Raw genomic sequence first — 18,411 nt, 5'->3', positions numbered from 1 at the left:
TGGGTTGGAGGGAGATTTAGGTCTATAACAAAGAATGTCAGAGACCCTTGTTTGGGAAGGAACCTTGTTGCTTGTTTGCTTAAGGGGTTGATTAGGGCTTCAATGCAACTGGAGCTCAAGCACTAAAAAAACTGCATTAGCAGTGATGGCCCATTGCAAATGAGAAGTAACATGAAGGCCTGTTTATCCTGGCATTTTCTACTTAGCGGTTCTTCCAACTGTCTCAGCCGGCAGCGAGAGTTGAGAGCTTCGCTCATAGAAATCGGAGGTGAGCTTCTTGCTGGTGTCCTGTGCAGGAAATTCTTGTGCAAGGTGGAACCTACGTGGACACTACAGGTACTTTCTCTCTCTTTGTTAGGTGAAACTTGGAGCTTGATTAAGTCTAGTAGAATGACTTCTGTCCCTGCTTGCTCTCTGCTAGTCTGTCCTCTGCCTGGGCTGCTAGCTACTAGTTGGTTTAGATTAGAAGAGGAAATTGCTGAACAAAGTTCCCTGCCTTTGAGGAGAAATATTGTAACACTAATCAGGTTTTAATTATACGTATCAGTTTCAGTATGGTTAACAGCAATTTTTTTTGTTCGGGGAGCTGAAGTTGTATTCTTCGGCTTGCACGGCAGAGCAGATCCTTACTTTGTAACATTGGAGAATCTGCAGAACCACATACCTATTAAATGAAGGGGTTTAGCCGTGTGGATTATTTCATGGAACTAGTCTTTTTTTAAATGCTATTTGCATATCTTGGGAGAGAGTTCATGATTGCAATCAGAATTTCTTGGAAGAGTTCCTGGCTGTATTTATAAAGGCCATGCGGTGAGAAGGAGTTTTTCTCTGTTGATAACTAGTATCTGCTTTTATTTTAAAAATATCTCTGAGTGAAGTGTCTTGATGCAGAGGATTCATGCTGGTGAAAAACCAAATTTGTAATTTCCTTTGTGATAGGTTTTGAAATAAGCAGAATTTGGGCTGGACTGTTGGTTTTTCAACACCTGTCTTGAATTTAGGCCATGTACTCAAAAACCAGTCTGTTGACCTGTGGTCTGCAGCCGCTTTGGGATCATGGACTACTTCTGAAGCATTGTCAAAAGGTAGCTGTGAAAAGCAGTCCTGTTGTCAGCTGTGGGAAGTGACTATAAACAATCTACTAATGACTTTTTAGAGTGAATGGATTGGGAATTTTCCATTTTTTTCCCATTGTGGAGCTGTTTCCTCTCTGCCCACCTCCGGTTTCTCCTTCCACAGAATCTTCAGAGCGCTCTTAACATCAGTCAAAAGAAGACTCTTGGTGCAGATGCAAATACTGTGTTTCCCCTGAGGCTGCCCTTCTTGCTCCTGAATGAGCTCCATGAATAGAGAATGTAACAAATTTGTACTGTACCTCTGGCTTTGAAGTTGGGCTCTTCCTAATAAAACCCTCCAACGCTTCCAGCTCTTTGTGTGAATGCATGTACTGATATGTAGATTGTGATACAAGGTCGAACCTTGCAACAGCAGCTGTGGGTGGGAGGATGTACTAGAGCAGGCATTAGCAGTGCTAGACTAGTTAGCGTAGCAGCAAAACCTGCCACCGAAACTGGATAAATATCTGTGCTGACTAGCCTTTGGTGAGCATTATTGCCATGGGTATGTTACTAGCTGTGTTCCAGGTAGCTGGGTTAAAGCTGGTGCTGGATGCTCCTGCAGTTGCAGCAATTTTGAGATGGGTATATGGCTTGGATGTGTATTTTTCAAAATTTAATTAGTCACTGCTGCAGGCTTTTTGTCTGACTCTCTTCCAAGCCTACCAAATTTCTCGGGGAGTAAAGATGGTCTGTCTGGATTGTCATGCAGTGTTTAAACCAGTGGGTAGCTAACGTTGGCTGGGTCTGCTCTGGGCAGGACAGAGCTCGGCTCCCCTGAGCCAGCTGGTGCCACATCGCTGCAGCTGCCTTCTGGGTAGCATGGTGCTGTGGGTCTCCAGAGAGGTTTGGCCTTTGGAGAGAAGCATGGGATTGCCAGCAGGAGAGAGGGAGAGGTATCTGGCTCACCTAGTGCAGTCTAGGCAGGACTTGCTCACTGTCTGCATCAGATCTGACGAATCTGTTTGAGTAGCCCTGGGGAGGAGTGTGCTCACAGAGCAGTTCCCTGTCCCGAAAAAGGGTAGTATAAGGGTTTGTCTTGCATGTTGTCAATGTCAAAGTGCCTGTGTCAGCAGAGTTCCAGTGCGACTCATTTGACATCTAAGGTGTTATTAAACCCAGTTTGGAAGCAGGTTTTGTGTGTGTGGGAGATGCTTGTTGCTTAGCAGGTGGAGGTGTTTTCCCTTCGTTGCAAATCCTACACATCTGCTCTGACCACATGCTAATCTCTTGCACTGGTTTGCTGGTCAGTGTGTTGACCTCCCTTGCTCTGGAGTCTTCCCAGTCAGGTGATAATTGTGTGTGGCTGCTGCTGTTCACTGCCACTCCTTGGGGGTCAGTGGCTATCCTGTCTGGAATTGCTTCCACCTGGCTGCTTCCATCATGGATCTGGGAGTTACTGCCGTGGGGAGCCTGAGCGCTGGCCAGGGTGTTGGTACCATACCCTGAACTTAGCCACCTGAATGGGTATCTATGGCAGAGATCTCAGTCTCCAGTGTGACCTGGTGCTGGTGAGAGGGAACAGCTGGAGATGGGGTATGTCAGAGGGGGACTCATTTTTTTTTTTGTGAATGTTTCAAGCTATTGCTAGACTTTGAGAATGGTTTTTCCCAGGCTGCCACTGAGAATCAAACTCTGCTCTATCCCAGGGTCTAACATACATTCCTTGTGCTTCCTCACCAGTTTGCCTGTTACAGCATAAAGATGCCATTTGTCATACAAGAAGGCTGCATAATTCTGACTTAGCCCTCGCCAATAGACCTCGGTGCCATTACTGGGAGTGGGGTGCTCATCCCCTCTGTCCTGCTCTGATATCCTGGGCTGCATCCTTGACTGACCTGCTGGGAAGCTGGAGCTGGCCTGGAGCCACCATAGTGACCTTATGTGACTTAAGAGGAGGGAAGCTGTCCTAGGGAGAGTCACTTCTGCTAGATAACCCTGCTCTGCTTTTTTTTTTCCTGCAGCAGTAGGAGGGAGGCCACAGGCCTTTTAATACAGCAAGCCAATATATTACTTTGTACAGACTTGATAAGGTTGGGCAGCAGGAGGTGGGCAGAGGATTTCAAATAGTGTATCAGTGTCACTAGAAATCTGTGTAGAGTATGTAGGTGCCTTCTGGAAACAACAGGAAACCTGCTCTCATGGCCCTTCCTGGCACCATCTTCCCTGCAGGTGATAAACCTGGGGAGTCCCCATGTGCATTAACTCTCCTCAGAGCTCAGCCTGGCAAGCACCTTCTTACAGATGCTTTGCCTGTCAGCTGGACCAGGTGCTGGCTGGCCTCTTGCCAGACCAATGAGCTACCAGTGAGGGCTGGATCCATCTGTCCAGCCATGGTGACTACTCCTCTGGAGAATCTCCTGTGGAGATGCCCAGGTGCTGCAGCTCTGTGGTGAGGCCAGTACAGAATTGCAAAGTGACTTTTTAGCACCTCTGTTCTGCAATGCCAGCTACCCCAGCTCTGAAAAACCCTGTCTTCTCAAGGGTCTCTCCTAAATGAACTTAAAGAAATTGCTGTACTTGTTGAATGTGATCTAGGGGTAATTGTGCAAGCTCAGGGTTAAACCTCTTCTGTGCCTGTTTTCTGAAGCCAGTGGGTGTAACTGACTTTACTACCAGCAGCCTGGTTATGCTCATGCCTGAGGATTGAACCGCTTGTCAGAATTTCCTCTGTGCTGCTAGATGGGACTCTGAGAAGGGTGCTGGCCTTAAGTGGGATAATTGCAATTAAGCTTTGCTGTTTGATCATCCCAGAGCTTCCTTGGTAAGGCTAGGTACAGGTCTCCACGTGTGAAGCACAAACGCTTCCAGGAGGCATGGAGCAGTGGTAGTGGAGGGTGCTACAAGAGGCTGATGAGCAGGCTAGATGCTGAGAAAGTATTCTTGCCAAGCCTGCCAGTGTTTGATATAAGGCAGTGGTGCTTTAATGAGGGAGCAAAACTGAGGTGCTCAAATGCTTTTTGTGCAGCAGTTGTGGTGTGTGTAATGAGGATACACAAACGCCCAGGGCTAGTGAGGGAAGCGCAAGCATGCCCTGCAAGCTGCAGATGATAGTCAGGGTCTCAACAGATGATGTAGATGAGGGAAATTGGTGTGAAATAAGTGGTTGAGTGAAGGGGGTCATCTTAGTTTGAATTTTGTTGTTTGGAGCAGTTGAGAGTATTTTACTTGAAGAAAAATGAATTGGAGGCACGAAACAGTTAAAAAGCTGCTCACGCTATTCCGTAAATGCTTGTGGTAGGTGGTTTGATGTCTTGTCTCTTCTTGCTTGCTTCTGCCTCTGTGTTTTATGATTGACAGGGTGAACAGTGAGCAAAATGGTCTAGCATGTTCCTTCCTTTGGTGGGGAGTTGACCTGCCTCTGCGTGGGCAGACGTGATGGCAAGCGGCAGGAAGAGTACGCTGTGCTCTCTGCTGGCACACCAGCCTCGTTTCCTTGCTGTTTAACGTAGTCTGGCTGTGCTGCATTGACTTTTAAGTAGTGTTCTTTTAAGGAACCCATTCTAACGTTGAAGCAGAGGGTGCAGTGATGCTTTTTAGGCATTCTTGACTAATGCAGCTAGTGTATTTTACAAGTTCTGGTACTAATTTTTCTGAATCAACGTTTTTCTCTTCCACTATTTTAACTGTCATGTCTATGTTCAGAAGTATAGATTAGTTTCCTCAAAACTTAGCCATTTCAAAATCTGCTTTGAGGAATAGCATCGGAGTTGTTTGTTTTTTTTTTTTTTAATTGAGGTATGTGCCTCTGGACTGAATTAAGAGCTTGCAGTGCAGATACAGCTATTGCTCTTTTACTAGTACAATTTTCCAATTTTCTTTGTGTTTTGTGGAAGCTTTAATATGATTTTCCAGAGGTTTTTATGCTTTAATGTTAAGAACATTGTAGTATGTTGTGCACGTGCACTTTGCCTTCCTGTGCTTGAAGCTTTCTGGACTTAACCTTTCTCCTCAATTTTTTAGGTTTGGGTTTTTTTGTGGGTTGTTTTTTTTTGAGGTAACTTGAACATGATAATTTCATTTTCATCAGTAGCTGTGTTTTAAAGCAGGTCTTTGTACAGCCCTTTGTAGCACCTTTGGAGACTTTCCATTTGTCTTGAATAAACTAACTTACCCAAGAATCTTTCTGGTTTTAATGCAGGTTGGGAGGACCTGACCCTCTGGACTACGTTAGCATGTACAGAAACCTGGGAAACCCAGCGCTGAATGTTCCTGAGCACTGGCACTATGTCAGCTTTGGGTTAAGTGACTTGTATGGAGACAACAGAGTACATGAGTAAGTGTCATTTAAGTTCTGTTGCTGCATGTTGTGTTTTGTGTTGCGTTTTGGTGGAGCATAGGTAAAACCCTGTCCTGCTGTTCTTATTATTTGAACAGCTGGTTTTCTGCTGAGAATATCTTAGCCCTGGTCTTGCGAGGGGTGATGTACGTCTGTTCTTGGATGTAGAAAAATTACTATGTTCCCCTTTGCAGGCTTTGAATGCAATATATTTCCTTGTCATTGTTGAGTGATTTTTTTTTTTTTTTAATTTTTTTTAATTTCTTTTAACTGGTTGGGAAATATTTTTTTAACTGAATGTCTTGTGTTTTTCATTCTTGGTAGTCTGTTATGGTCATACACTTAAATCCTGACCCCTCCCTGTGCATGTTAAATGCCTTCCTCTGGAAAACTGCTGTAAGGGCATATTTCCTATTGCTGGCACAGCAGTGTTACTGTCAGCGGACTGCCACCCCGGTGGCTGCTGTATAAAGTGCCAATTTGTGTAACAGAAGCATAAAATTCTAATTGTTTGACTGTCTTTTCTCTAGTAATTAAATTGTTTTCTTAATTTGTTGGTATGGATGATCTTTAATAGGCATTTTGTATAAGACCAGGCAAGCAGCATGATCTAACCTTATTCTTGTCTTTTTTTTTTTACTGACCTTGCTCCTTAACTCCAGTTAAAGTGAGTAGCAGTAGCCAGGGTGTCATGATCTTGGGGCTGTGAACATGGCCTTTTAACCAGCCAGAAATGGCCAAAGGTTTCTGCTGTTGCTGTTTAGTGAAACTGTGCTGTTTCATAGTTTCAGGGTAAATGTCCTTGATGAATGGTGCAGCAAAGGCCCTGGTTTGTTCACCCAAGCTTTCCTTCCTGTGTTTGTCTTGGTTAAGATTCAGCCACCAGCTTTTTTTTTTCACCCAGGTGCTTCTCTTGCAACAGCAGCAGTCAGGCAGCTTCTTTAACCTTACCCACGTCCTCAAGGCAGTTTCTCCTGTTTTTTTTCTCATGTTTGTGGTTACAGAACTGTTTTTCAGGAGACAAGTCTCTTAAGACTGGAGTTTATACAGGACCCTAGTGTCACAGAGATCTGCCTGGGACATTTAACCAACACATATGCTAACAACAAACCCCAGGCATTAGTTGCTGGGGCAGAGGAAAGGTAGGGCAAGTGAAAGAAACGAAGAGAAGTGAAGTTAAAGGCTTCCTTCCTTTGCTTCCACAAGAGACCTTACCATGGACATGCAGGCCTTCATGTGGTGCCTTTGTTCTCAGATCATGATATTTAATCTTTGCCAGTGAAAATCTGAGGTTGCCAAGATTAGGCGACCTGTGTTTGCCCACCTTGTTTTGATGGGACTAATTTTGGAGGCAGTAAGTGCTGTGCTGACTTCCTCTATTTGGTGACTTGTCAGCCTGAAGTTTTCCCATGGTGAGACTATTCTCTTTGCTTAAACTCTTTCCTGATGGTTTTGGGTGAGAGCAGGGAGTGGACGTGAGGGTCTCAGCTGAAGACATGAAGGGTGGTGTGTTTTTATGAATGAAGAAGCGAATTATGTGAGGACACAGCCTCCTTGGTGCTGGCACGTGCTCTGGCTTCTTGGTCTCAAAACCTGTCTGCTAGACCAAAAACTGTTGTTCTTCTGTAGTGGAAATCTTGGTGGTGGGGGAGTGAAAGTATCACGCAGGTGGAATGTCACAACTTTAAATAACTTCCTGGCAGAAGACCTCCTAAATCTTCATACTGTCATACAGTTTGGTCTGGAAATTTGGATTGAGGTAATGGAATATGCCTTTTGGTGGTTGCAGGGCACAGGAGTTAAACCCCCATCTCTCGACATAGGCTGCAGGCGATTTCCAAGGCCTGTTGAGTGAAGCAGGAGCAAATTCTGTGCCATGCTCTGGGAGGTCTGAAGCACCTGAATGCCCTGTATGTACATGAGTCTGGGAGGAAGCTTAGAGAGCTGGTGTGCCTTGGCTGCCCCTGGCACTGCGCTGCCAGAGGCTGCTGCAGCTGGGCACTGCAAGCAAATAGCGAGCCCTTGCTGCTGTGCTGCTTCGGGGATGTTGGCTGCAGCCTCTTGAACACAGGCCTGCTCAGATCCATCGAAGTGATCTCCATGCCCTGAGTACATGCATGTGTTTCCCTTCTCTCTGTGTGGCTGGAATAGGTGTTCCCAGCTCCACAGTGGGATGTCCCTGTGTCACTTGCTTTGAGATGTTCAGCTGTCTGCAGCATTGTCACCTTTATTTTGGCCTCATTCTTGGAGCTACAGAACTTAATGTGCTGTCGAGAAACCTGGCTCTGCCTTTATGGCAAAAAGTCTTTATATACAATTATGCATGTGGTAAAGCTGTCAAAACCTACATGTCTCTTAAACACTGAACCTGAAGTTATCACCTGGTAGGAGAGCACTGTAGACAGGCAGAGAGAAGATTGTCAAAGGAGCTGAGCACTCACCAGCAATTCTTGCTCTCAACAGCAGTTGCTGTTTGCTGACTACTCCTGAAATGCGACTGCCCTGTGAACTGCACATCACCAGACCAGCACTGGGTGCACACTTCAGGAATGTGGTGGTTTTCCTACATGCTCGGGAGGCTCTTATTCTCCAGCAGAGAATTTAATAAAGCCTTTCTTTAAGAAAATGGGTATCAGTCTCTTTGTTGCTTGAAAGACTTTGGGATTCTGCTGTCCCAGGTAAAGCATTCTGCGGGATGGTTGGCCAGAGTGTGGGGTGACAGGGGCGTTGTTTAAATCTTTGGAAGATTTCCTTTAAAGCTGGTGTGGCACTGAACTCGGCTTGACTGCCCTAGCCTCTGAAGATAGGAGTTAGTTTGTGGGTTTTTTTGGTTTCCCGGCTCTCTCTGCAAAGAGTGCAGAGCTGGATCTGCTTGTGACAGTCAGCAAGGTTCCTACAATAGGGATGTGCTTCCATAATATTTCTGCCTTTCATCCTTTAGAAAGGGAAGGATAGTACACTGCCAAAGGTCTTTTTAATCTCCCAGCTTGACTTTGGGTAATGTATAGCTTATTTCTTGTGGACCTCGTTAGTTAATACAGTACAATCTAGATCAATTATAATGCAGTATTAAATGAAAAGGACTTTTTGAATTTTTGAGTGAACTAACACTGAATTGGAGGCCCCTATATTTTTATTTATAATGGAATAGCAAACAGATGTAGCAAGCAAAGTGAAAATGTTGACTTTAATTTATATTTTTTAATAAGAACCTGAAAAGTCTGAAGTGGAACTCTCCCTGTGTCTGCTTGTTGACAGATTTATTTTCAGTTAAAGCAGCACTATTTCCTGCTCTGCTTAAATATCAGCTATATACTCTGCTTACAGAACTGGTCTGGTTTAAAGAGTCCACAGAATAAGATGGAAGAAATCTAAGAATTTCAAACGGGGAAACCTTTTTCATTTAAAACCATTCAGTGTTTCATGGTATAATGGCAACCATGACACCAGCTGTGCTGGGCTGATTGCTCTAAAAATCCTAAATCATGACGTCATGACAGTGTTAGGGAACCGCAGGCCTTTCAGTGGGATTTCATGCCAAGCTGCTTGCATGGAAATAAGTCTCTCCAGTTGAGCATGTTGCACAACTTGAGTGGCACCAGAAATCCTTCCGGGACATTTTTGCAAGTTGTACTCCATTTTTAACTTTTTCTATCTACTTCAAAATCAAAACCAATGTGTAACTTCTTGAATCTATTCAGCAGGGTTAGAGTAGGGCCTTTTTCTGGACTGTTCTTGCTTTCTGAAGAGATTCCACACTGCAGTGACGCATGTGTGTGTAACGTGTGAGCATGCTGGCAGGGAGCATGTGGCTGGTGCAGTTGTGGGAGAGGAGACAAGTCCTGCACCCTTCTCCACCCCTTGCTGGCAGCTACTGCCCCACAGCAGTGTCAGCAGCAAGGAACGTGTCCCTGTGCGTCCGCACCAAGTGCGGTGCCTCAGCTGACAATTGCAGATTCGTACTCCAATGCCGGACCGTTGGCAGGGCTGAGGCGGAGGCACCTGATCCTTCCTGCAGTTTCCAGGCATGATGGGAACTTCTGCCTATGTGGAGAATGGGTACCTGGGGAAGGCAGCATCAGCAAGCATAGCTGGACTTGGACTCCATCAGTGGCAATGCCAGCTTCAGCTACTGCGGTGCTGTGGCGTGCTCCAGCCCTGGATTGTGCTGGCGCAGGGGTTTGCAGGGTTGTCCAGGGAGCTAGGAAGTGATGTGTGTTTTCACCAGACTGACTTCTATCTCCAAGTTACTATAAGGCCAAGGCTGAATCTCCCGTTAACTGTTCCTGTAGTTCAAGTGCTCATCCTTTTTGTTAACAGTTTAAAAAGTGTGTGGAAAATGAGAACCATGATGCGATAGAATTCCTGAAAACCTTGAATAGTCTTATTTGTATTAAAATTGCAAGGTTGTAATTCAGAGCCACAATAGAAAGCAAAGCTTAAATTATGGCTAGGTTAAGAGATAATATTTGTATTTGTGGCCTTCCCACAGCCTGAGAAGAAACATGCCAACTGTGTTTTGATGTTTAGCTTTTTATGCAAATTCCAATCATTGGGTTTCCTGATCTACACAAACTTCATATTGACAAGGGTGGTGGTTTTTGGTTTTGGTTGTGGTTTTTTTTTTCTTTCCTGGCAGCTAGCCAGGAGCTGAAGCGCAGCATCCCATTTGCATAAAACCGAAGAGATTACAGCTGCCTTCATCTCTAATACAGATGCAGGGTACCACCCGCGGAGACAACAGGTTCCAACTTGCTGTGGTCCTTTTGATTTGTGCTACTTACCATTTGGATCAGGAGGGAGCGGTGCATGCCGGGATAACGTGTTGTCTCTGTGGGTGGTGCCTCCCTATTAAAGGTGAGGGTAAGCATGAGCCTTTCAAGATCTCCAGTCCAGCTTGTGTTCTGCTTGCTTGTATAGATCCTCTGAATGACCTTAACTTGTAAGAGGGCAAGGATGCTTGTTAGAGCTGGGAGGAAGAAAAAGGAGCGCAAAACTGGATCAGGTAACAAATGCAAGGCTTGCAGAGGGGTGGATGTTTTCTGGAAGGCTTTTTCCAAGTATGAAAGGAGTTTGAAAAGAGTATTTAGAAAATAGCCTGAAAGTTGGAACGAGTGCTCTCTTTCTTTTGAGTGCGTGCTGGCTTCTCCTTTGAGCCTTCATGAATGTAGGACGGAGTGGTGCTGACAGCTGTCACTTTAGTGGCCTCTTAGTTCTGTAGCCTTTCATAAATTTAAAAGCTCGCTGCCCTCAGCTTGCCAGCCTTTAGCCTTAAATTTTGGTATTTAATGGGTCCCTAAGTGCTTTACAAACCACATGCCTAAAGCACCGCTGAAATATTACACCAAAATCCAAGGTGACTGAATGCTTTTAAAATGGTGGAGACTGACTCTGCCCTTCTTTGTTTTCATGAAAATGCAATAAAATAAGGGGCCTTTGGGAAGACAGTAAGTTAGAGAGGGGTCGTGGTTGTTGTGGATCTGTATTTCAGATAAGATTTTGTGGAGTTCAGCATGTCTACCTTGGAGAGATGAAAGATCAAATAAGTTTAGTTTAGGAGTTGAGCCTGGAATGCAAGGAAAATTATTTAAAACCCAAGGTTTTCTTCCATCTTTCATGGCGTCCAGTTTCTTTCAAGCGTGGTGTTGAAGCATACTTCACAGAGGAACCTGAGGACTTTCTTAAACAATAGCATAGCATAAACCCTCCCTTCCTCATCCTAATTTTGTTTCACTAGGCTCTGAAGTTAAAGGATACCTGCTGTGTCAGGGCTGGCTGTGTGGTAGCTACTTCTGCACATGGAATAGTGAAGTGAGGTTGAGTTTTGGGGACATATCCTCAAGTTGAGGATCAGGAAATAGTGGTTCTGCTCCTGGGTCAGACTTCTGTGAGGTGTGACTGTGACAAGTTGGTCATGGGGCACAGCCATGACAGCAGTGAAATTCTGGTGATTTACAGTCACCCTGAGGAGCTTCTTCCAAATCTCCATAAATTCCTGCTTCATGTTGCTGTGGCTTCATCTGTGGGTATTGAACTTTAGCCAGTGCACTGAAGAAGTGTTTCTTCTGTGTACCATTGCTGGAGGTGGAGCATCTGCCCCAGCTATAGGGAATGACATGGAAGAGGACATTGGTAAACATCAATTTAGGAAAGAGGTACAAGAGCTAGGACTTGGAGGAGGGAGAGTCCAAGATGGGCACCATAGTCTGGGCTTACTTTTTCTTCCTTGGTCTCTTGTTTGTCTATCAAAGATTGACTCCAAATGTGATGCTTATTTTTCCAGTTGGTCTTTTTTCTGAGGCTGAGGGGAGAGGAAGGTTCATGGCAGAGTGGGAAGGGAGAGGCCACAGAATTAGGGAGTTATGTGACAAAAAAGGTATTTCCTTTTAATGATAGCTTATTTGAGAATCTGTTGGAGTTGAAAGGAGTAGTTTAGCTGCAGGGAGGCAATAAGATGCAGTTTTCAATGGATTTGTCTTGTGGTTGGGTTTTTTTCACGTCTATAAATTTACAAGTTAGACTGAGCTTTTCCCAAAATGAGGGTACTTTTAACAGGTCTCACCTGTGTGGATTCTTTGGTGTCTAGAAATACAGTTGTGCTTCTACTGAAATCTGCTTATTGGGAGTGCCTGTAGATCCTTCTCTTGTGTCTGGCTGTTTGTTTCTGCCTACTTCATAGAAATGTGGTATTTTGGGGAAAACCCTTCCTTTGAAGAGCTTGATTGAATTTGACCAGCGAGTTAAAAAATTGTGGGGACATCTTAAAGAAGCACATGCACAAGTGTGATCATGTAAGGTTCAATTCCCTATTTCCCAGGCAAAAAAACCCAGTTAAACCAAGCATCATGCCTATTTACACGCCCCATTGACAGTGTCCCTCCAATGACTGAGGCAATGCACCAGGACTGTCTAAGACCTGAGTTTCTCTGCTGGAGGTAGACCTCCCTTGAAGCTATGGTCACCATGGGGAAATCTTTTTTTCCTTCCTCCCAGGCAGAGTGTGCTTGGCGTCCAAATGTCATTTGTTGGAGGTAGTTAGCACTGTTAATAACATGAAAGATGTAGGCCACCTACAGAGAGAAGTCCGCTTTGTGCTGCGGTCTATCTGTGTTTGCGTGCGGAGGTTGTGGGATGAGAGCATGCTTGAACTGTGCTAGATTTGGAATTTTTTTTGAAGCATTGAAGGAAATTTGTTTAACGTTTACAGCACGATAGTTGAATTTACAAGACAGACTGTTCTCAAGAAAAAAAAAAGACTGGAAGTAGGTTTATAGCTGAGCGATACTGAAGGCAAGTCCCGCTTCTGGTTCAGTAGCGCATCTGCACGTGCATCCTGGTAAGATGAGCCTCTTGCTGCGATGCAGGGAAAGGTGCATAGTGTTCAAACTAGATGATTTCTTTTTGTCAGCAGAACTTTGACATTTATGATCTTGGCATATGGGAGGAGAGTTGGCCTGAGACAGGGCTTCCTTACTCTCATCTCCCAGCTGGTTTAGTGCTGAATGACGTGGGAGAGCTTGCAGGCTCTGCTCTCCCAGCGAGTTCACCCTGCTGGGAAGAGGAGTGACTAGGGATCAAAGTTGGGTCTTCTAGTGAAAGATTGGTTTATGTGATAAAGATCTGTTTAGGATGTTCCAAAAAGGAAGAAATAAAAGATAGTGGGCTTTTTTTTCCAAGGGACATGAAGGTAAAAGCATTTTTTGAGCTGTGTGGCCATTCCGGCTGTGAGATCAAAGGAGGGTTGACTTCTTTATCCCTTTGCTGCCTGGAATAATGATACTAACAAAATGAATGTTTGAAGAGATGCATCTGAATGCTGTTATTCATACCTAATCCCTTTTTTTCCTCAACACAGATTTAGCATTGGGAACATGCCTTCCTGACTAGTACTAGAATAGTCTGTGTTTCTTCATGAGTCAGTGGTACAATTGGTAACCACAAATTACCACTGGTAATAAAATTACCAATTTTATTTGAAAATTTGAGCTATTGGTATTTCTCTCTCCTAAGCTGGAAACTCCATAGTGATTACCTAACTCAGCTGCCTCTCTACTGTCATCTCAATTTTGAATCGAGGCCCAATAGGCAGTGACACCAGCCTAACAAAAGAGGGCTGCAAATCTTTGGTGGTCTCCCATTCAGATGGTATTCCCTTCCTTGGACAAAGGGGTGGCTAGGGCTCCTGAGTGCCACTCTGCCTCCAGGGATGGTAAACAAGGAACAGATCGTCTGGTGGGAGGCATTTTTTGATTACTTGACAAAGCTGGGTAGATGGAATACCACCTGACAAAGGGCTGACATTTAAAGGATGTTTTTGCAAGGGCTCTTAAGAACAAAATGCCAAAAAAGGGGGGGGGGGGGAAAAAAACAGTTTTTTGCAGGATATAAACACGGTGGGTGGAGGTGAAGGGGGACTCGGCCATTCTTGGGGAGCTCTGATTTAAGCCCAGAGGATAGAGACAAGGGAAGGAGGGAAGAGTGCACAGATGGCTCATTGTTTTGTCTAGCTCAGCATTCTTGCACTGCCGAAGTGAAGGGCAATTGTTTTAAAATCCCTTTTGCAAAGAGTGCTGTTTGCTTTTCAGCTAACTCTTGTCCCTGAGATGCAAACTGTAAACCAGAAGGGCTGGTCTTTAACACCCATTTGTTTTGGAGGGTCAGTGCTCTGTCCAAGGGGCCCAGGGCAGTTGCTGGGCTGTGAGGCATTGCTCCTGTAAGGGAATGGGGGAAAGGATGTGCACCTGGGAAATGCACTGCAGCAGCTGGGGAGAAGGTGAGAACAAAGGGATGCACATGGAGGGGCTGATGCAGAGCAGTGTCTGGCTTGGGGAATTTTACCAAAGCTATGAAATGTGGCATGGAACTGGCACATACCTGCAACAATATCTGATGTACAGTATAGTTTTCTTACAGCATTTCATTTTTTTTGTAGCAAATAGTTAGTATGGAGAAATACTACCATTTCTATACTGTTATTCTTTCTACTGCTTCAGTTGCACTGGCATAGCTCCTTCCCCTCCTCCCCTGTGAATTGTTGTGGCCTTTCTGGAGCAGGGGCCTTTTTTGGCATAGTCGACAAAAATAAACCATAAAGGCGGCTGTTGTTATGAATAAGGCTCAACAGGGGAATTTTACCAGTAGAACTACAGCAATATAATTATACTGGTAGACTAGTTACAGTAAATTTCCTCATGAAGACAAGCCTTAAGTTGACATTTCCTAGCTAAGTTGAATCCATATGTATAACTTTATTATGCAAAAATAATACGTCTCTGGGCCTTGAATTCTTTTTTACCCAGAAGAGTAACATTAAGCAGAAAAGCAAAGAATTTAGTATTCAGAGATGGATGGGGGATTTTCTGTAGCAGAGTGGCTGTGATGAACTGTATGCTGAACTGTTTGACTGGGTAGGTTATTCCTTCTAAAGTGATCAGGAACATGAGGAGCATGTTTGTGCTTACTGCACTAAAAAGTAAGTGGTACTGAAATATGCTGTAAGTTGACATTGCTCTCCCAACTTTACTCCTGTTTGTAAGAGAAGCTGAGCCATTCTGCAGTTTCCGTAACTGAAGTGGTTTGGCTGAGAGGCAAAACTATTTTACCACTATTAAAATCTTTAGGGATAAGCCTGGACCCACTGAAGGGAAGGGGAGGAATGATGCTTTCTTTCCTCCTTTGTTTGATTTAAAGAGGCCAAGATTGATTATATCCTTTTGGATTTTGTCTTACAATGGATGGAGTCCATGTAGCATTCACAAGCCAGGTGTTTATTTCTGTAGATCAAAAATATCAGCCTATCATTCCTACCTCTGAAAGTTTCCAATGCTTCAAAGGAACGATAGTCTTGCAGGAGAATTTTAACACTTAAAGGCAGATTTAAAAAAAAAAAAAAAGCAGACTTTTCATTGCAGCTGTCTCGTGTTTCCCTTTTGGGAGTCTTTCACCAGCAGTCTGGTGCTTTCTTTTCCCTCGAATTACAGCTCGAGCTCCAAAGGCCTTTCCCTGCCTGTTTAATTAGTTACGATCTCTTATGGTGCTCATCGGTATGTTTTTGAGTGCACCCTTTACAATGAAATGAGACTATGTAACAGCTCAGCAAGTAAGGGAGTATTGTCTTGATTTCCACAGCTAATGAAGTGAAAGATCAGGGATTGAATCCCAGATCCAGCAGGATACTCGGGTGCCTAGACCTCACTTGAAATCTGTTGGAGTTCAGGCTCCTAAAAGCTCCTAAAAACCTTTTATGCCTCAAGCTCATTTATTGCACAGCTTAGAACTTAATTGTATGAGAGTCCTAAAAACGTGCTCAAGGGTGTGCTAAAGTAGTTTGTTGCATGATTTTTTGTTAACGTATGTTCTTTAGCCAGCAAGAAAGTAATGGGAGACACCAGTGTTTATATTCTGCGTAACGTGTTGGAGCCCTGATCCTCGCCTGAGACTTTTAGGCAATGCTGAAAAAAACCTAACCATAGCTGTCAGTGTAGCTTCTGGCTTTGGCTTTTTCTCTTATTCTTTCCACCCTCCCATACTGCTTTTGAAAGCCGCTTTTGTTATGCGAATGGGTTCCTCCCAGCAGCTGCAGAACTTTCCACAGTAGGAGCTAGGAAGGAGCCAGCAGACACTGCAAGGAAAGTCGGTGCCCTTTTCCTAGCTGCTCACCAAGTGCCCCAATACCATCCTTCCCAGCCATGCTGGCTTGAACTGGCCCTTTGCTTATGTTCTCTTGCCTGATGAGGTTGCAGCTGAGCCCTTACGTGAAGTTTTGAAGATGTATTACCATTCCCTGCAGGCTATGCAAAGACTAGTGTATCAGAGCTAAGGATTCAGTCCCAATATGAAGTGGGATCCGTGTGCAGATGAAAGGTTGTCTTCCCTGGTGCACTGTATAGCACAGTGACTGCGTGGTGTGTTTGCAGAATCACCTCCAGCTCAGGCCAAATGAGAGCACTGTTCTTCTGGACCTTGTAGAAATGCAAGATAAGTAGCTCTGAAGTGCCACATAAATAGACAGCTTAAGTAAAAAGTACAGATCTAGATAAGTTGTTTTCTTTTTCACTAGTTCCCTACTCCCTGTTCTGTGAATACAATAGTAAATCCTTATTGTACTCCTAGCTATCTTTCCAGATCTTTTCAGTGGGCTTTAAGATGATGCAACTCTGCTGCAACTTCCCTGGGCCATTGCAGTGAGACTGTTTGTGCTTTCCCTGCAGTGCCAAGAAGTGTGGCCTCACTTGCAGTGCTAGCTGTGCTTGCAGTGTGCTGCAGGTGGTGGTTGAGAACCTGCTCTCAGGGCCGCCTCGGCTGGGTTGGGATGGGTGCTGCTGTCCATGAGGTGGGAAGCCTGGGTGGCTTTGTGGAGAAATGTGTGAGCCCTCAAGCTGAAAAGCATGGCCAGTCCTCTAGTCACTTGATTTCACATAGTTTTTTTGTTTTTTCTTTTAAATATGTGTTTTGGGAATCATGAAGATGAAATGGTTTTGTCTTGTCAGTTTAGTTATGACTGTAATGGGAGATCAAACCATAACCTACTGGTATTGCTATGCTCATGGACCGTAAAACAGAGAAAATAAAAAGTAAACTGCCCTCATGTGGACATCTTTTGCTGGGTTAGAGTGACACATCCCATGCAACCTCCTGTTTCATATTTTGTTGTTTTAGTCATTTCCCGTGTTCAGTATTTGTCCATGCTGTGCAGAATGTGGAGTTAATTTCCCAGCTTTTGTGACCTTGATAGATGGAGTATATAAGCATTTCCTATATGATGAGTGTGTCACATTACTCTTTGAAGCAGGGAAATATCATTATTTTACATCTGAGAATCAAATTCCTAAGTAATTTGTTGAGGAGGTTGGGAAGTTTGTAGCAGACAATAGATTCAAACTTGGGTCACCTAGATGCTGTTTTATGACTTTAAGAGTATGCTGAAGTTTCATGACTTAGTGTTAATAACGAAGCAGATAGATCCCTTTGGCACCGACAGGGCCATTACAGCCTTTTGCCCTTAATCTATGTGCACTATCCTTACATGTGTGACTGTATGTTGGCGCTTTCCAGAATGAGACGATAATGCTTCCAAACCTCTAGAGCTCAAAGGGATTAACCTCCAGCAGCTAAGCAGGATCCTATCCTTCTTTCAGATGCTGCTACTTTCATGGCATAGACAGCTGAACTTCAAAGAAGCAACCCCCTAAAGTGCCTTAAGTTGCAGCTCAGCACATTAAAGTGACCTGAAAACTGATGGTGGTTTACTTTAACGTGCTAGGCTGGAGAGAGCATGGTTCAGGAGCGGTTTCCCATGTGGCTGGGCAGGGGCTGGTTATAGTAACCACTTCTGTCAAAATGGGTTTAACTCACATGTTCATGAATTACCAGCTGTGGGTCTTGCCAGCTTGGTTTTGGACACAGGGTACCAGTAGTAAAAGTTCACACCTGTGTTCTTGGCTGTGATGCTTCATAGGATCACTTGGGTTGGAAGGGACCTCTGCAAGTTTCCAGTTGATACCTGCTCAGAGGGCCGACTTCCACAGCCTCCCTGGTTCCTGTTCCAGGGTTTGATCACTATCATGTGAAAAAGATTTCCATGTACATGTAACTGGAATCAACCTTTGCCATTTTGCTGTGCACCTCTGAGAAAGGTCTGGCTCAGTCTTCCCTTTGCCTTCCCAATAGGTAGTTGAGCAATAAGGTCCCTCCCCCTCCTTTTAGCTTTCTTTTATTAAGGCTGAACAAGCCCAGCACCCAGCCTTTCCTCATGTGATGTAGGTGCCTGTGGTGTGGACACTTTTTCATGACATTTGTGTGCCAAGCGCTTCTCTCACATGCTTGACTGATTCAGGTGTCTAAAAAGTGGCTGGTCTGTCAGGTCTACAAAATGCACACAACAATTCCCATGCTACTTGTGTCTAAAGCTGCTGGAAATGCTTGCTGTATTACTGTGTAGTTCAAGTGACACTACCTCTCCGAAGACAGTTGTGTCTGCAGAGTTAGGAGCAAGGTTGACTTGATTCTGTAGTCTGA

At 44.4% G+C, this 18,411-nt stretch overlaps 1 protein-coding gene across 2 annotated transcripts in view; it reads left to right on the top strand.

Annotated features, from left to right (window-relative positions):
* The first annotated feature begins 213 nt into the window (after positions 1–213).
* The window catches only part of SUFU (suppressor of fused homolog (Drosophila)), a 94,445-nt gene continuing 76,247 nt past the window's right edge, over positions 214–18,411 (top strand). For both annotated transcript variants that reach the window (XM_010564815.1, XM_010564816.1), the window contains exons 1-2: positions 214–336; positions 5,257–5,391. In XM_010564815.1, the coding sequence (XP_010563117.1) occupies positions 5,291–5,391 (101 nt within the window). In that variant the 5' untranslated portion in view covers positions 214–336; positions 5,257–5,290. The remainder of the gene's footprint in view (positions 337–5,256; positions 5,392–18,411) is intronic.

This window comes from Haliaeetus leucocephalus, unplaced genomic scaffold (assembly GCF_000737465.1).
Source record: "Haliaeetus leucocephalus isolate CR32 unplaced genomic scaffold, Haliaeetus_leucocephalus-4.0 Scaffold184, whole genome shotgun sequence".
Taxonomy (NCBI): Eukaryota; Metazoa; Chordata; class Aves; order Accipitriformes; family Accipitridae; genus Haliaeetus; species Haliaeetus leucocephalus.
The sequence above is the reverse complement of the archived record's forward strand: the minus strand, read 5'-3'. Positions and strand labels throughout refer to the sequence as shown.